We start from the raw sequence: 18,659 nt of genomic DNA, 5'->3' as shown, positions 1-18,659 counted from the left end.
CTCATTACAGCATCAAACAATGGCCTTAATTTGAGGAAGATATTTCTGAGAAATTTCATTTGGAGTGCAGCACTGTATAGTAGTGAATCATCAAATGTGTGAAAACTGGAAACAGAGAGAGTCGAGGTATTGCTATAGAAGTATGTTGAAAATTAGCTGAACTGATAAGGTAAAGATACTAGCAGTTGTGCGCAGAATCTGTAAGGAGAGGAGATACTGACTATGTGAGGGATGAGGTTGATGGGACATCTGTTAAGACATCAGGGGAATAACAGGTTTTAGTTGAGGGGCTGTAGATGGTGAAACCTATAGGGGAAGACAGAGATTGGAAAGTATCCAACAATTAATTGAGGATGTAGGATGTAAGTGCTACTCTGAGATGTAGAAGTCGGCACAAGAGAGGAAATTTTGGCAGACCACATCAGTCAGAATACAGAAGAAAAAGGGAGGGGGCGGGGAGTGAGATGGCAGGTCACACAGACCTCAGGATGAATGGGACCTACCAGTTGTGAGGACAAGGGAAGACAAAGATGAAGGAAAGAGTGGGAGAGCAGCATCAGAGACAGTGGGAGATCAAAGATACTACATTGGTAAGCACTGTGCCAGCTTTTCTGTACAGAAATAATGAAAAGTAAAAATTTAGAGAGAGAGGGGGGAGGGTGGCGGCAGGCTTACCAATGTTCTGTTTTTGACCTCCTATTCTCTCTTATGAGTATCATTCACCCCCCCCCCCCCTCCCACATCCCCCCTCCCCCTATTTCTGTCTCTCCCCTCATCTGCCCTACAGGTGAGTCTGTCTCATCATGGGGTCTGAGCCTGCCTTACCTTTTTAAACTTCCACAACCTGTTACTCTCTGCTCCCCAAGGAAGGAACTATGAATTCCTAAAGCTATGTTACTGTTGTGCGTTTTTATTGTGCCTATCAGTGATGCTGATATTTTGCCTCCTGAAGCAAGTAATCCTGTCTGGTAATGTAATAGTTTTCTCATTTCTATTTTATTATAGTTGGTTTGTTTTATGTCATATTCAGAAGTCACCTAGTTCGATTGTATATTATAGTATGTACTTGGAAGCTCTTACAGTGACACCACAGAAGTGGTAAATCTGCCATTGTTCACAAATGTTTCAAGAGGAGGACCTGATGGTGACTGTTGTTGGCTTCATAAGTTCTTTCCTCCCTTGTCTGTTTAAGTAAACTTTCAAGCTGCTTCTGTAATAATATTTTAGGCTGCTTGATAGGTTCCCGGGAATTACGCCGGATAATATTGTAGAAACCGCACAATATTTCAGCGAGACAACTGCCCGCCATCTTCAGGTGCCGCATTTTCCCGCCCCGTGGCGTGCTTCCGCAGACTGCGACCCGTTTCTCCAGCAGAGGGCTCTGGTATTCAACGCTGTCTATGATTGGTCTTCGATGACGTTGTGCCCCGCTGGCACCTGTGCTGTTCTAGAAAGCCAGCATATAAATTGGCGAGCTTCTCAGCGATGCGACAGTAGCACCTGAAGATGGCGGGCAGTTGTCTCGCTGAAATATTGTGCGGTTTCTACAGTATTATCCGGCGTAATTCCTGGGAACCTATCAGGCAGATGCAGCGCCGGGAAAGCCTCAAACAGCACATATTTTAGGCTATTTGCATACTTCACGTTTCAGTAAAACCCATGGAAACTTGTCAGAGGAAAACAGGAAGAAACAAAGTTTGTTATTACGATGTCCTGTACTTAATGCGACTGTTGGGATGACAGTGAAAATGCACATTATTTCTCTACACTTACTAGTATTTGTCTTTCTGTATTTATAAGCTTATTTATTATTACTTATTGTTGTAATCCTCCTGGCTAAGGCTTCATTTCTGGCGAGAAAAAAATTCCAATTTAATAATTTTCTTTTTTCGTTGCATGAACAAAGTTGTTATTCCATATTTACCTGGTCAGAATGTCACTGCTCTGTGAGAGTAGCGAGTCCACCTTGATGCGAGTTCTTGGTTTATTTACCGTAAACTAATTTCAGACATAAGTTGTGATTGTGATTAGCTATTTTAATCTAAACCACATGGACTTTATGTTGTTACAGAATAGAAAACCTTAATTTTCATTTTTCGTTATGTAACAGTGTACATTTAATGTGTTTTAAAATTTTAAAAAAATTGAAAAAAGAAAAAAAAAACTTGTGAATATGGTGAATTATTGCCGAAACATGTTTCTCTTTTCTTTCGGAAGTCATCATCATCATCATCTTGGACAGTTTCCAGCCACTGGCTGGGTCTGTCGGGAACACAAGCCTCTCCATCGTGTTCTGTCTTTCCACCATTCCCCCTCTTCCACCTTCGTCCAGTTCTCTCCTCTTCTCGTCACACATTCCTTCACTCCCTTCACCCATCTATCTCTTGGTCTTCCTCTGGGCCTCTTCCCCTCCAGTTGCAGATCAAACATCCTCTTAGGAATTCTTCCCTCATCCATTCTCTTCATGTGTCCATACCACTGCAGTCTTGATTTTTCTATCCTGTCCTGTACTGGTTCCTCCTTTAGTCTTTCCCTCACATACTCATTTCGCAATCTGTCTCGTCTTGTTACACCCAACCTGCTCCTCTGGAACTTCATTTCGCTAGCCTGTATTCTACTTTTGTCGCTTTTGTGCATTACCCAAAAGCGACGGCTAACGGGGCTCTGGTGAAGCTGCGATAGGCCTAGCAAGCCAGTAGTGGATAAATCAACTGCTTTTAAAAAGGGAACATGTCTTTCGGAAGTGTTTTTAGAAAAATATATGGGATTTGTGGGGTGCCCTCGCAAACACAGATTGACCATGAGAAGGGTTTAAATGTGGAATACTTATAGAGATTCTGTATAAATATCATTCAGAGACCACCACTGAGCTATAGTGGTTTTCTTTATCTAACTTTTCCTGAATAGCAGTTTCAGTTCGTTCTTAGAAAATGCGCAATCTCCGAAAAAGATGTAATTGCACCCCTTTTTTTTTCTTTTTTTTTTCCCCCTACATAAAAATAGTCCAGATATTTTTGCTGATGTGTAACATATTTTTGTAAAATTGATGTGAAATGTTTCTCAGTGGAGCTAATTAACATGCTTTATTCCTTTTCTTGATAACTTTCTCCAGTCAATCCAGATAAAAATTAACAATAATAATTGTTAAAAAAGACAGCTTCTATTACGTGGCATTGTGGAGCTCAGCCTCTCAGCATCTTTGTCCCTCCCAGCAGGCACAGCAGCACCTAGTCTACATCTCACGACTAATGAACCCAAGTTGGCCACAGTGCTTGATCACATCATGTGAAATAAAAGAAAAAAACCAGAACTAAACCCTTGTGAAAGAAAAATTAAATATATTAAGTCCATTAAAACAAAGTGTAGCTGAATTGTACATTACCTATGATTGCACCAGTGGTAGAAGCTTGAATGCTAGTGTCAACAATTCTGTGACATTGCAGTGTGTCAATATTAATTAGTGTTTGACTTGTTTCAGTAATTGCATACAAAAAACCTGTAGCTGTCCTCACTATTTGTTGGAAGATGCAGTGGCAGAAGTTGTTGCTTCCTTCAAAGACTTGTTATTTTCCAACATATAGCAGATTTACAGGAGATCTCATCTTACAGGTCTCACGACCGCAAACACAGACACAAGTCTGCAACACAGGAAAGGGAGAAGGAGCGGCTGGGAATACCGGATCCTACGGACTACCTTTACCGTCCATTTGAGGGAACTCCGCAGCTGAGGCTGCCTTACATAGCGACGGGTGTTCTGCAACCACACACAGAGTACCCCTGTGGTCTGATGCGCTGCACGAGGACAAAGCCACCCATCACATTCTGTGAGAATCCCACTGCCTCGACAGCTATGTTTCGCACCAGGTCTGAGGTGAGTTTGATTTGTGAATAGCGAGTATGAGCTGTCAGATTTAGAGGTTGAAACTGAGAGAGCACTTCTCAGTAGGTTTGTAATATGATTTGAAAGTCTTCGGGTTTGTGGTCGAGTATATGTAACATTCCTTGCTGTTTGCACTCCATCCAAACTGTGAACAGGGTGGTGATACCTACCTTAACAGTTATTTCCCAGGATCATCACAAAATAAATAAATCTCACGGAAATTTAAGACACTTTGTCCCAGATCATAAAAAAGTTAGAAGTGAGGAAAATGTTATAAGACAACACCCTTCACCAAAAATTTTTAACAAGCAGTTTGTAAACAGCACTATGATGCTGATATTCGTGTATTTCATTCCAGCCTCACATACAATAGTGGAAATCAATATAAAGGCATGGATATCTGCAGGAAAATTAACATTGTCAGATGGAATAGCTGTGCACAGTATACATGCAATAGCATAAAATCCAGTACACCAACAAATGCAGTCATATGGCATCGCATTGGTGTCAGTAGTACAGCATGCAGCATGTAACCAGACATTGATTTTGTGTGTGTGTGTGTGTGTGTGTGTGTGTGTGTGTGTGTGTGTGTGTGTGTCCTCAACCTTCATTAGTCGTTATCCTCACACATCAAACTCCTTCCGTGTTCCCATTCCAGCACTACACAGCCATCATTCCATAATCACACCCAGTCTTTTTGCTTCTCTCCTTTTCCGCTACCACCTCCCCACCCCACCTCTTGCCTGCGCACTGTCTGACCACTAGCTCTTCACTGTCTGCCACCCTACCCTACTATCCTTCCCCCTCCCTGTCCCAGCCTCCTCCGTACCGCCACCTAGTCACCACTCCCATCATGCACTGGTGCTGCTGCTAGCAGTGTGGCCTCAGTTGTCTGAGACTGCAGTCAAGTGTGGATGAGTTGCATTTGTGTGTGTGTGTGTGTGTGTGTGTGTGTGTGTCGTCTGTTTTTGACTTTATTTGTGACAGTTTTTTTTCTGTATTTAAATGTTAAGAAGTATTTTGTGATGATATTTAGGGGAGGATAGCCTTGTCCAGAATTGAAACGTGGGGCATAGACAGTTCAGACAAGGCAGGAAAGAGAGGCTTCTGAAATGTGGTGTTACAGGAAAGCGCTGAATGTTACATGGATAGGTTGGGTAACTGATTGGAAGCTACTGAAATAGGTTAACTAAAAGAAGGTATTGATTGACAGCACACAATGAATAGTAGGCCTCAAGGAGTAGTCAGTTTTGTAAAGAGGAGTGTTTTGGTTGAGAGAGTGGGGGGGGGGGGGGGGGGGGGGGGGGGGGAATTTTAGAGGGAGACCAAGGTTTGCCTTTAATAAGAGTTGTGCTGGAAGGTTTTTGACCTGTGCTATAGTCCTGATGTTACTTTTACCTGTTTCCATCTTCTCTTATGGCCCTTCTAAATGGTTTGTCAAATTTTATTTTATTTAATAAAATTGCAGCCAGTTACTTTGCTTAACATTTTACATTTTTGCGTATTCGTTTATCGATTTCACTCTTTTACTGCACAGTTCTATGTGATATCGTTCACAGGCTTCGTTACACAGTTCACATACACATGTTGCGGTTGGGTCATGATAAGTTTTGTTTTTGCAGATTAGATGATGAAAGCCATGAGTAGAAAGTCTAGTTACAACATGTCGCTGCTCGAAGTTTGGTGCTGTCCATGAACGGTTCATCATTGCTTCGGTGCCGTAAAACTCCGGCCATATTTTTTCTCGTTTGTCCTCCATGATCTTCAATTGCTTTCTGGAAGCCCTGGTGTGTGCATCATATATCGAAGTCTGATGTCTTCAATTAGGAATGTCTCTCTCGTTAGCAGGTACACTAGTCTAGATCTTGTTGTCTTTGAGAGACCTAGTGCTCTTTTTAGATAGGTTGATTTTACCTTTTCTAGTGTTTCTAGATTTTTTTCTGTCAGGTGGTCCCATATAACCTCCATCCCATAGGCCAGGATTGGCAAGATTTTTGCATTGAATAATTTCATGGCCGTTTCTAGACTGAGTAGGCGGATGTTTTTGATGTCCTGTATTGCTATTATTGCTTGGGCTGCACGTTCTGTTGTATGTTTTGTGAAGCATTTGGCTGTTGGTTGCAATGTCACTCCTAGGTATTTAAAGTCTGATGAGATTTTTATTTTTTGTCCTCTGATACTGATTTCCGCATTCTTGGGTGTTTTGCCTCCTTTTGTGAAAATTACCATTTCTGTCTTTGCTATGTTTATGTGTAGTTCGTGTTCACTGCACCATCTGTCTATTTTCTCAATGATTCTCTGCAGCTTCTGTATATCTGTTGAACCTACAGCTATGTCGTCAACGTATGCATATACATACACATCTTCTTCATTTTCTCCAATTCGGAGTACTTCTTCAGTGGCAAGAATGTATAGCAAAGGGCTCATTGGGTCACCCTGTAAGACTCCGTTCGATTGCAGAATGGGGTTCGAAAAAGAGAGGTTGTCTGATATTGTAATTAAATTGTATTCGAGGATTGATTTGATTATTCTTGCCCATACGCTATCTTCTCCCATTGTGTTTTCCAGTTTTCGGACTATGAGCTCTCTTTCCAATAGGTCAAAGGCTTTGGTGAAGTCTATGAACACTGTGTAGAACATTTGTTTCTTTTGTAGCGCATCATCAATGTTGTTTAGAAGAAGCCTGACTGCCGTAAGTGTTGATCTTCCAGATCTGAAACCCATTTGTCGTTCTGGGAGATGACTGTCCACAGAGGCTTGGATTTTTTGTATTATTATCTTTGAAAACATCTTGAATTGAGTATTTTCCAGGGCTATGCCTCTGTACTTGTTTGGGTCCATTGGGTCTCCTCTACCTTTGTAGAGAACTTTTATTGTCGAGTGTCTCCATTGTGTCGGAATTCTTCCAAGTTCCAGGCATTTGTTAAACAGTTTGGTCCATATGTGTTGGAGGGTCTCTTTTGCATCTTTTATGTGTTCATTGTATATATTATCAGGTCCTGCTGCTTTCTTGTTCTTCAGTGCTTTTATTACTTCTTTCACATCATCTTCATTTAGGGGTTCCCATGTATTGTCTTTTTCATTAGTTTGGTGTTGTTTCTCTTTCTTTGGGGGTGTTTTGAGTCATTGTTTGTTCAGTATCTTACTGAAGTGGTCTTCCCATTCCTTCAGGTCTATATTTGGTGTATGAGCCATTTTTCTTGGTCTTGCTGCTATGTATAGGTCTTTCTCTGCTTCATCCGCTTCTCTTTTTGCCTCACTTTCTATGTATTCTTTTTTCTTCTCTTCTATTAGTTTTTTGTAGATTCTCCTCTCTTCTGCGTACAGTTTGTATGTTTCCTCGTCATGCTGGTTTCTTAGTCTGTGGAGGATTCTTAGAACAGTGTTCCTTTTGCTGTAGCATTCAGCATCGAACCATCTTTTGGCTGTCCTTGTTTTGGGGATTGTTTATATCACTGAATTTTTTAGGACGTCTTCTATTTGGTCTGTTGCTTTTTCAAGGTCTCCTTCCTCTATGAAAGTTTCTATTTCTGTTAATTGTTCTTGCTCGTTTGTTAATTTTTCTATATCAATTTTTCTTTGTGTGATTTGGTGGGTCTTTCTTGCTGGCGGTGATGTGACGATATTTATTTTTATCTTCATTGGAATGTGCTTTTGTACAGGAGTAATGGAGTCATGCCATATTGGTTGAATACTTCCTTCTATGTCTCCTCTTGTTAATGCGATATCAATGGTGCTCTTCCCATTGTGGCATATGTATGTAGGTATCTGCCTATCGTTAAGTAGGGTGAAACCATCTTCTTCTAGGGTTTCAACGACTAGTTTTGTTTTATAGTTTTCTGTGTCTATTCTGCAGTTGAGATCGCCTGCAATAATGGTGGGTTTGCTGTCGCATTGTTTGATGAGTGTGACTATTTCGTCAATTATTTCTACAGCATTTGTGTGCGGTTTAAAATAGGCTGCAATTATATATATGTTTGCCGCTTCTATTAGCATACTATTTTCTTGTTTTATGATTTTTTTGGTGGGCGTCATCCAGGGTTTCAGTAGGATAGATATTCCTCCCATGGGTCGTCCTCTTTCTCCCTTCTTTGCCATTAGGTGATAATTATAGAAATCTTTATGTTGCCAGCTGTCTATCAGGAAGGTTTCTGTTAGAATTACAAGATCCGAATTTTGCAGAATGTCTGTTGGTGTTAGGTTAAGAGCACTTTTTACTCCCTCTGTATTCCACAAGAATGCTTTTATTTCTTGCTCTTCTGGTTTTCTTCTTAGTTTAGTTGAGCTCTGCTCCCTCTTCCATTGATCTTCTTGGGAAACGAAATCGACGTACTTTTATGTTTTCTGGCCAGAATTCTGGTTCTTGTGTGATTTGTAGTTTTTCAAACGAAATGCCTACTTTGAAAGCTTTTTTGTCGCCCAGTGTGCGCAGTTCTTCACATTCTAGTTGTCCCAGTATTCCGTTCTTGTTAAGGTATTTCACTACTGTAGCAGTTGTGGTGGTTCCCTTTAAGTTACCGATGTATAGCCACGCTGTTGTTTCTGCTGCTTGCATTTCTTCGCCTTTTTTGATACCCATTATGGTTTTACAATTACTCTGGTTTCTTCTGTACCAGCTCGTCCCCGCCACAGTACTCCAAGTCGGTTCTTCTAGTTCATTAACCTGATTTCGGGTTTTATTATGTTGCTCATGTGCATTGATTTGGACTTGTAACTGATTTCGTTGCTGGAGCAGAGGATTTCTGTATATTGTCATTCCCTCTGGTTTAACTTTGTTGTTGTATTTAGTTCGTATGTTGTTTCCATCTGTTTTGGTTTCCTCTGCGTCTAGGTGGCTTTCCTTTTCTAGAGTTTTCTTTATTTGCTCTTGTATTAATATCCCTAGTTGGTTTTTTAGGAAATCAGTTATCTCCTCCACTTTATGCCTCAGTTCTCCCATTTCCGTCTTATTTCTTTTTTTGCTTTTTCCAGAAAGCTACCCACACCGATGTCTCCGTTGAAGTTCTTCTCATATCCCGTAGGTGTCTCTTCCGTCTGTCTCTGTCTGCTATGTGCTGTTTCTTGCGTTTCGCGAATAGATGTCAAATTTGCTCTTACATAACCATGGATGAGTGAAACAATACCGTACGTGTACCAACAAAGCTTGGCAATTTAACATCACTTTTAAAACAGAAGCTGTTCATGTATGCTATATTTTGACACTTTGTTGGAATGGCTACAAATAAGCTTTTCTAAAATTGAATCTGGCACTGTGTTTAAAGAAGAGGAAATTGAGATGCTGGTCCAGGGTGAGAAATATACAAATGGAAATCTGTTACAGGAAATTTTGCACTTGGAACCTGAGGATTACATCAACTTTCTACAAATGGTCAGGGAAAGTTTAAATAACTTGTTTAGAGGTACTTTGTCCTCACATTGAAAAAGAAAACAAGTATACGAAAATTTATTCTCTTCTACTAGGTCCTCTAATGGCAGTTCATTGAAGTACCACACTGTGATAACATTTACGTGACATCATCGACGTAAGAACTTGAGAACTTTTATTTTTTAATTTTATTTCACTCCCACCTTTATATTGTGCGTGGGATATTGATTTTGTTCTTAACCTCTTCCTGTATAATATATGACCTTAGAAAGATTTTACAATTCTACCGTTTTGGTAATTGACAGTGCTTTTCCCCCCTCTGATTGTAGTTTCCATATTGTGGAAACTCGTGATACAGTGGGGTAAATTGTAAGAAAGTCATGTTTCATGAAAGATATGCTGTCAGCCAGCAGTATACATGGCAAACAGTAAAATCTGACAAATTGTCTGATCATTTATGGGGCCTTTACACCTGAAGAAGGTCCTGTTTAGGCAAAACACACACACACACACACACACACACACACACACACACACACACACACACACACACAAAGAGAGAGAGAGAGAATATAATATAATATGATTACACATCCTCCGAAATCCAGTCTTTTGTTAACCAATTTCCCGTTTCCCAATGCCCTTTCCTGGTTGTCATGTACCAATTCTGGAAATATGGATTTGAATGCCAGATTTCAGCTTCCATAGTCTATTTTTGCTACTTACAAACACTGTACCACATTTGAATCATGATTGGCTTATTAGATTGCTGATTTCTTTGTAAAAATTTGATTAATGAGGCTGAAGTGATTTTGTGTAGAGTGAAGGAAAAATAATAGTGTTGGAGTAATCAGGTAGTTATTTATTTCCTTCATTTAATGTGAGATTAGCACATACCATGTGGAGAGATATATGTAAATGCATTATATTTGCTGAATTAGACTATTTGAACTGCTTGGCAACAATCCTACATTCTGCATAACTGGCTAATTTGTAAATTCACTCACCATAAACAATCATTGGCTGGTGACAAAACATTCTCTGCAACGTTACCAGCAGTACTTGTGTCACTACAGTTTGGAAGTAGCGTTGAAATTTCTACAGCAATATCTTGATGTGTGCAAAAGCCTTTAGTCATCCTAAGTGTCCAAACTATTGGAGTACAATAACTTTCCATCATTGACCATTTTGCACCTTTTTCCCTCAACATGCCTGATCTACACAGACATAATAACACAATTCAGCACACATTTATTGCCTGGATAATAATTTTTACACATTTCTTTTTGAACAGTCTCCTTCTTACAAGTTCATTGATGTCTACTAAGAAAATCACACTCTTCCCTTTTTCAGAAAAATATAATTTGAAGTTCCTGACATCCTCACTTTACCGTATTGATAAAAATGGATCAGCTGATTAACAAACGCCATTCATGTAAAACAACTCATGAACGGAGAAATCATTTTTTTTTACTAGTCTACATGTTAAACAAGACAGTGAAAGTAGGATTGCAAAATTTGATAAAGTTGTATTGTGTGTAAATATAATGGTTTAAATGTTGCATTTGGTAGATTTCCATTATGTATAGCAAATTGACGTAATCTTTTTCGTCATTTACAGTATATGCTGAACCTAACGCAAATAATTACTTGTATCTTCGGTATACTGCATGATATGCTTGTAAAGTTATAACACTTTGAGTAAGATGTGATTTTGTCACAGGTGTTAAATGATGCACATCCACGTGTTGCTGAACTGATGAGAGTCGTAATGGAGGGGTCATGGGCCAGTGCAGACACGCGGGCTCTTACTAGTTCCAAGCAGCGGTCAGCAGCAGCCGCAGCAGACGTGGCGGGCTCTTCCACCGATGCCAATCTGTCCAGCAGCCTAGCTGCATTGCAGGTGTCGTATGATGAGAATGAAGTGGATGATGCCGCCTCTGATGACCTCATCAAACCAAAGGAGAGATCTTGGTATCTTACTTTCAGTGTGGTAAGTGTCTCGCATTCTGGTCTTGATAATTTATCGTATCTGAGGTCTGCAGCCTTTTCAAATATATTAGGCAAAGTCATATCACTTTGGATGAAGAATCATCAACAGATTTGCATCTGCATCTACATATATAATTTTGGAAGCCACTGCATGGTACATTGTGTAGGGTACCCTGTACCACCACTAATCATTTCCTTTCCTGTTCCAAAACGACTGTCTGTATGCTTCCTTACGAGCTCTAATCGTATCTTTGTAGTCCTCACGCGAAATGTACATTGGCAGCAGTAAAATCATTCTGCAGTCAGCCTCAAATGCTGGTTTTCTAAATTTTCTCAATGGTCTCATCGAAAAGAAAGTTACCTTCCCTGCAGTGATTCCCATTTGAGTTCCTGAAGTATCTCTGTAATACTTTCGTGTTGTGTGAACCTACCACTAACAAATCTAGAAGCCCCCCTCTGAATTCCTCCAAGCACTTCCTTTAATCTGACCTGGTGCAGATCCCTAATACTCTAACAGTTCTCATTGATGCGTTTTCTAGTGTCCTACATCTACATGGATACTTGTCAAATCACCTATATCTTTCCGTAGGAGCTCTGATATCCCTTATTTTATCGTGGTGATCGTTTCTCCCTTTGTAGGTCAGTGTCAATAAAATATTTTCGCGTTCAGAGGAGAAAGTTGGTGATCGGAATCTTCTCATGAAATTCCATCGCAACGAAAAATGCCTTCATTTTATTGATGTCTTGTCCAAATCCTGTATCATTTCAGTGACACTCTCTCCCATATTTCGCAATAATAAAAAACTTGCTACCCTTCTGTGAACTTTTTCGATGTGCTCCATCAGTCCTATCTGGTAAGGATACCACGCTGCACAGCAGTATTCTAAAAGAGAATGGACAAGCATAGTATAGGCAGTTCCTTAGTAGATGTGTTTCATTTTCCACGTGTCTTGCCAATAAAACACAGTCTCAGGTTAGCCTTCCCCACAACATTTTCTTTGTGTTCCTTCCAATTTAAGTTGTCCACAATTGTAATTCCTAGGTATTTAGTTGAATTTGTGGCCTTTAGATTAGACTGATTTATCGTGTAACCAAAGTTTAACGAATTCCTTTTAGCACTCGTGTGGATGACCTTACACTTTTCATTATTTAGCGTCAGCTGCCAATTTTCGCCCATTCAGATATCTTTTCTAAATCGTTTTTCAATTTGTTTTGATCTTCTGATGACTTTATTAGTTGATAAATGACAGTGTCATCTGCAAACAACCTAAGACAGCTGCTCAGATTGTCTCCCAAATCATTTATATAGATAAGGAATAGCAAAGGGCCTATAACACTACCTCGGGGAATGCCAGAAATCACTTCTGTTTTGCTCGATGACTTTCCGTCAATTACTATGAACTGTGACCTCTCTGACAGGAAATCACAAATCCAGTCACATAACTGAGATAATATTCCATAGGCATGCAATTTCACTACAAGCTGCTTGTGTGGTACATTGTCAAGAACCTTCCGGAAATCCAGAAATACATAATCAATCTAAAATACCTTGTCAGTAGCACTCAACACTTCATGCGAATAAAGAGCTAGTTGTGTTTCACAAGAACAATGTTTTCTAAACCCATGTTGACGGTGTGTCAATAGATCATTTTCTTCAAGATTCATAATGTCCAAACACAATATATGTTCCAAAGTTGTCCTGTATATCAACATTAACAATATAGGCCTGCAATTAAGTGGATTGCTTCTACTACCCTTTTTGAATATTCGAGTGACCTGTGCAACTTTCCAGTCTTTGGGTACGGATCTTTCATCGAGTGAATGGTTGTATATTATTGTTAAGTATGGAGCTAATGCATCAGCATACTCTCAAAGGAACGTAGTTGGTATAGAGTCTGGACCAGAAGACTTGCTTTTATTAAGTGATTTAAGTTTCTTCACTATTCCGAGGATATTTACTTTGACGTTACTCGTGTTGGCAGCTGTTCTTGATTCGAATTTGGGAAGATTTACTCTGTCATCTTTTGTGTAGGCATTTCAAAGGCTGTGTTTAGTAACTCTGCTTTGGCAGCACTGTTTTCGATAGTATCTCCTTAGCTGTCGCACAGAGAAGGCATTGATTGCTTCTTTCCACTAAAATACTTCACATACGACCAGAATCTCTTTGGATTTTATGCCAGGTTTTGAGACAAAGTTTTGTTATAGAAACTGTTATAAGCATATCGCATTGAAGTCTGCACTAAATTTTGAGCTTCTGTAAAAGATCGCCAGTCTTGGCGATTTTGTGTCTGTTTAAATTTGGCATGTCGTGTTTCATTCTTTCTGCAACAGTGTTCTAACCCGTTTTGTGCACCAAGGAGGATCACCTCCGTTGTTTGTTAATTTATTTGGTATAAATCTCTCAATTGCTGCTGATACTATTTCTTTGAATTCAAACCACATCTGGTCTGCACTTATATTATTAATTTGGAATGAGTGGAGATTGTCTCTCAGGAAGGTGTCAAGTGAATTTTTATCTGCTTTTCTCGTTTATTTTTGGGGGTTTGGGGGTTACAATATTTAGTCTCACTATGACAACCGTGTGTCCACATCAGTTTTGATGCTCGTTTTTCAACTCAGGATTATTTGTTGCTAAGAGGTCAGGTGTGTTTTCACAACCAATTACTATTCGCATGGGCTTATGAACTAACTGCTCGAAATAATTTTCAGAGAATGCGTTTAGCACAATTTTGGATGATTTTTTTATGCGTACCTCTGGAATTAAACATGTATTTTCGCCAACATATCGAAGGTAAATTAAAGTCACCACCAACTATAATTGTATGAGTTGGGTACATGTTTGAAATCAAACTCAAGTTTTCTTTGAACCTTTCAGCAACTGTATCATCTGAATTGGAAGGTTGGTAAAAGTATCCAATTATTATTTTATTCTGGTTGCTGACAGTGACCTCTGCCCATACTAACTCACAGGAAGTATCCACTTCAATTTTGCGACAAGGTAAACTACTTCTAACAGCAACAAACACATCACTGCCAACCGTGTTTAGCCTATCCTTTCGGAACACCATTAGGTTCTTCGCAAAAATTTTGGCTGAACTTCTATCCAGCTTTAGCCAGCTTTCAGTGCCTTTAACGGTTTGAGCAACAGTGCTTTCTATTAGCGCTTGGAGCTCTGGTACTTACCCATACAGCTATGACAATTTACAACTGTTATACCAATGGGTCCTGTATCTACATTCTTCCTGTTTTCGGCCTGAACCCTTTGTGACTGAAGCCCTTATTGTGTTTTCCCGAGACCCTCTAACCGAAAAAACTGCCAAGTCCACGCCATACAGCCCCTGCTACCAATGTAGCCACCTCCTGCATATAGTGGACACCTGACCTATTCAGCGGAACCCGAAACCCAACCACCCTTTGGCGCAAGTCAAGGAATCTGCAGCCTACAAGTTCGCAGAACCGTCTGAGCCTTTCATTCACACCCTCAACTTGGCTCTGTACCAGAGGTCCGCAATCGGTCCTGTCAACTATGCTGCAGCTGGTCAGCTCTGCTTTCATCTTGCAAGCAAGATTGGCAGCCTTTACCACTTCCGTTAGCTGCTCAAAACCAGAGAGAATCTCTTCTGATCCAAAGTAACACACATCATTGGTACAGAAGTGAGCAACCACCTGCAGTTGGGTGCACCCTGTGCTCTTCATGGCATCCGGAAGGACCCATTCTGCATCTGGTATGACTCCACCCAGTATGCACACAGAGTGCACGTTGGTTTTCTTTCCCTTCTTGGCAGCCATGTCCCTAAGGGGCCCCATAGCACGCCTACTATTGGAGCTCCCAACTGTCAAATATTCCCACCCTCTGTGATTGTCCGGATCTTGCAGGCTGAGGGGTTTCCTCTGAAACAGGATAGGTGACAGCTTCTGGCTCAGCACCAGTGTCAACCACAGACAGCATCTAGAACCTGTTTGTCAGACAAACTGGAGAGGTCTTATGTGCAGCTGCCTGGGAAGTCTTTTGCTGCCTGCTACACCCCAGGGTGGCCTCCCACTCAACCACGGTGCGAGCAGTAACTGGGCTGGTCACCAGTAAGGACCGATCGGAGGACTTGGACGTGCTGGATGTTCGATGGATCCCCACGGCCGACACACAACAGTGGTGCCCATCGACTGCAGCCTCAAGCTGTGTAACTGAAGCTATCACAGCCTGAAGCTGAGAGCTAAGTGTCACCAACTCAGCTCTCATCCGCACACAACAATCGCAGTCCCTGCCTGTCCTAAAGACCGCGGAAAACTAAACTGTGCAGATAAACGGACTATCGGCACTTGCTGCGCAACTCTGCTGTAGACGCTTATGTACATGCAGGAACTGTGTCTAATAAATTAGATTAATACACAGAGATTCAAAAACCTAACTACCGAAGCACTCAGGTGAAACTAAATAATTTGCCCCTGATTGGGAAGTTGTAATATGTCACAAAATCGGTTTACTTTCCAACACAAATGAAAATGCGAGAACTGTGGCTAGTAGATAGTAAATTAACATGTACAATCTCAAGAAACTAAACTATTAAAGCACACAGATGATGTAATAAAATTCGCTCCTGGTTAGGAACTCGTAAAAGTCACAAAATTGGTTAATTCCCTGTTGCTGCTTGTGTCTCAGCTGGCTACTACTGCCTGACTGGCAGTAGTATGGTCTCCTTTACAGATGAACCACACTTTCTCAAAGTTCTCCCAATAAATCAAAGTTGACCACTTCCATTCTCTACTGCATTCCTTATATGCACAATCCATTTCATATTGCTTTGCAATGTTATGCGTAGATATTTAATCGATGTGACTGTGTAAAGCAGTACACTACTAATGCTGTAAAAACATTATAGGTTTGTATTTCTATTGCTAATAATCCTGTATACGACCTAATGTCATTCTTGTTTTAGGTACCGATTGCAACCGTCAGCATTGTTCCTTATTTTACTATTTTATGTGTATTCAGCCTATTCTTTTCTGGGTGAATGTTATGTGTTTGACTCCTCATTTCAGGAGATAATTGTTTACCCATTGTTCGGCAAGTGTTAAATTTTGTATTTCATACTAGGGAAGCTAGTGCACTCTGTTGCTACCATCCACCCTCCCCCCCCCCCCCACATCCCCCCTGCACCACCACCCCCAGACCCCAACACCCGCGTACGTGTGCGCGCACCCGCGCCCCCCCCCCCCCCCCCCCCCCCCTCACACACACACACCAAATCAATTTAGGACCTGTAACTTTTATGTTGTTGGCGTAAAGAATTTTTAAATGGTTTTGTTGTTTAAGAATTTTTGTATGTGGCCATTAGATTTGTTACTGGGTTTTGTGGTTTTGTAATTTTCCTAAATTGTCTGAAGATGCCTTTCTAGTTAAGGCCATGAACTAGTAATTACCGGATGGTGCATCTGTAAAATAAGTGAAGCATACCAAAGAACACTAGTGTTACTTGATTAGTTAAGCACTATCCACCGCCATGCCTACTTACCTCCGTGAATCTATCTTGTTATTGTTGTTGTGTGAAGATGGTTTAATGTACTTTTCCATGCTAGTCTTACCATACTAACCCTCATCATCTCTCCTGGTTGCATCATCTCACATCTGCTTTCTATAGTAAATCCTGGGTTTCCTTCTACAGTTTTAACCCCATATACTTCCATCTGTTATCAAATTTACCATCTGTTGAGGCATCAGGAAGTGCCCTGTCAACTGATTGCTGCTTTGGGCAGTTGTGCCGTGTCTCTTGTCTCCCAAACTCAAGTCAGTACCCCTTCAGTGTTAACCCAGTCCACCCATCCCAGCCTTCAACGTTCTTATTTAACACGATATTTCAGAAGTCTTTTCTTTTTATCTGAACTGTTTATCATCCATGTTTCACTTTCATATAAGGCTGCACAGCAGACAAGTACACTCAGGAAAGACTCCCTAACACTAAGATTTATATTCAGTGTTATCAAAGGTGTAATTTTCAGAGAAGTTTTACTTGCTATTGCAAGTCTGCAGCTTGACTATGTATGTTCACCAATAGCAGGCACTCAAAGATATGGGAAATAAATACTGCAGTGGATAGATGATACTAATTTAGGTAACATTCCATTTCAAAGGTTGTTTATTTTTGTGTAGACCACATGTCAGATGAGTTGTGCTACTATTACCATATTATATCACAATTGGGTCTAGGGAAACTGCTTATGCCTGTAAGTGGTGTCCTCGATTGGGTGACCATCCTCAGTCTCTCTCTCACCAGTTATTCCGTCTGCTGATCTTATCTAGCCCTCATGGAATCTGTTGTTCGGTTTGTTGTTGTTGTTGTTGCTGTTTTTGTTTTGGACTGCCTAGTGGTCTTTTCAACTGGGAACAAAATAAAAAATTCTACAAGGTAACAGTAGTTGTTCATTTGAACAGCATAAACTACCCACGAAAGACACGTGCTTTTCATTTCACTTATAAGATTTTAATTCCGTTTTTGATTGTACTTAATTTATTGTTCTGCATTACCTGTGCCATTTACTGTAAATAAGATATTTCTTCAAGACATCACTTTTTTTAACTGGATATTATTAAAGTCTTGCTTATATAGGCAATGCATACTGCCTTAAAAAAACACGGTGCCCATCTTACTATTTTTTTTCTATTGTGTACTAACTTATACCTGTACGTTCGTCCACATAGGTGTATGTCACATATATTCAACAAATATGCACTAAGGTGACGAAAGTCATGGAATAGAGGTATGCACATATACAGGTGATGGTAGTATCACTACAGAAGGTATAAAAAGACAGTGCATTGGTGGAGCTGTCATTTGTACTCAGGTGATTCGTATGACAATGTTTCTGACACAATTATGGCCGCACGATGAGAAATAACAGGCATTGAATGCAGAGTGATTGTTGGAACTAGTTGCATGGGACATCCTTTTCAGAAATTGTTAGGGAATTCTGAGATCCACAGTGTTAAAGAGTGTGCTGAGAACAACAAATTTCAGGCATTATCTCTCACCACAGACAGTGCAGTGGCCAGCGTCCTTCACTTAACAACTGAGAGAAGCAGTATTTGAGTAGAATAGCCAGTGCTAACAGGTACAAAACAACATGTATGATGAACTTATCCATTAGGACAGTGTAGCTAAATCTGACATTAATGGGATATGACAGCAGACAACCAATGCAAGTGCCTTTGGTAACAGCACGATATTGCCTGCAATGCCTCTCCTGGGCTCATGACCATTATCAGTTGGATCCTATATGCCTGGAACACCTTGGCCTGGTCAGAGGAGTCACCCATTTCAGTTGGTAATAGCTGATGGTAGGTTCTAGTGTGGTGCAGACCGCACAAAACCACAGACCTAAGTTGTCGACAAGGCAGTGTGTAAGCTGGTGGTGGCTCCATAATGGAGA

General features: G+C 40.5%; 1 protein-coding gene across 1 annotated transcript in view; it reads left to right on the top strand.

Annotated features, from left to right (window-relative positions):
- LOC126109507 (midasin-like) overlaps window positions 1-18,659 on the top strand; it is a 56,156-nt gene that overhangs the window by 15,163 nt on the left and 22,334 nt on the right. The window contains exons 2-3 of the mRNA XM_049914529.1: window positions 3,610-3,871; window positions 10,969-11,238. Of these exons, the coding sequence (XP_049770486.1) occupies window positions 3,610-3,871; window positions 10,969-11,238 (532 nt within the window). The remainder of the gene's footprint in view (window positions 1-3,609; window positions 3,872-10,968; window positions 11,239-18,659) is intronic.

The sequence above is a fragment of the Schistocerca cancellata genome, chromosome 12 (assembly GCF_023864275.1).
Source record: "Schistocerca cancellata isolate TAMUIC-IGC-003103 chromosome 12, iqSchCanc2.1, whole genome shotgun sequence".
NCBI lineage: Eukaryota > Metazoa > Arthropoda > Insecta > Orthoptera > Acrididae > Schistocerca > Schistocerca cancellata.
The sequence above is the reverse complement of the archived record's forward strand: the minus strand, read 5'-3'. Positions and strand labels throughout refer to the sequence as shown.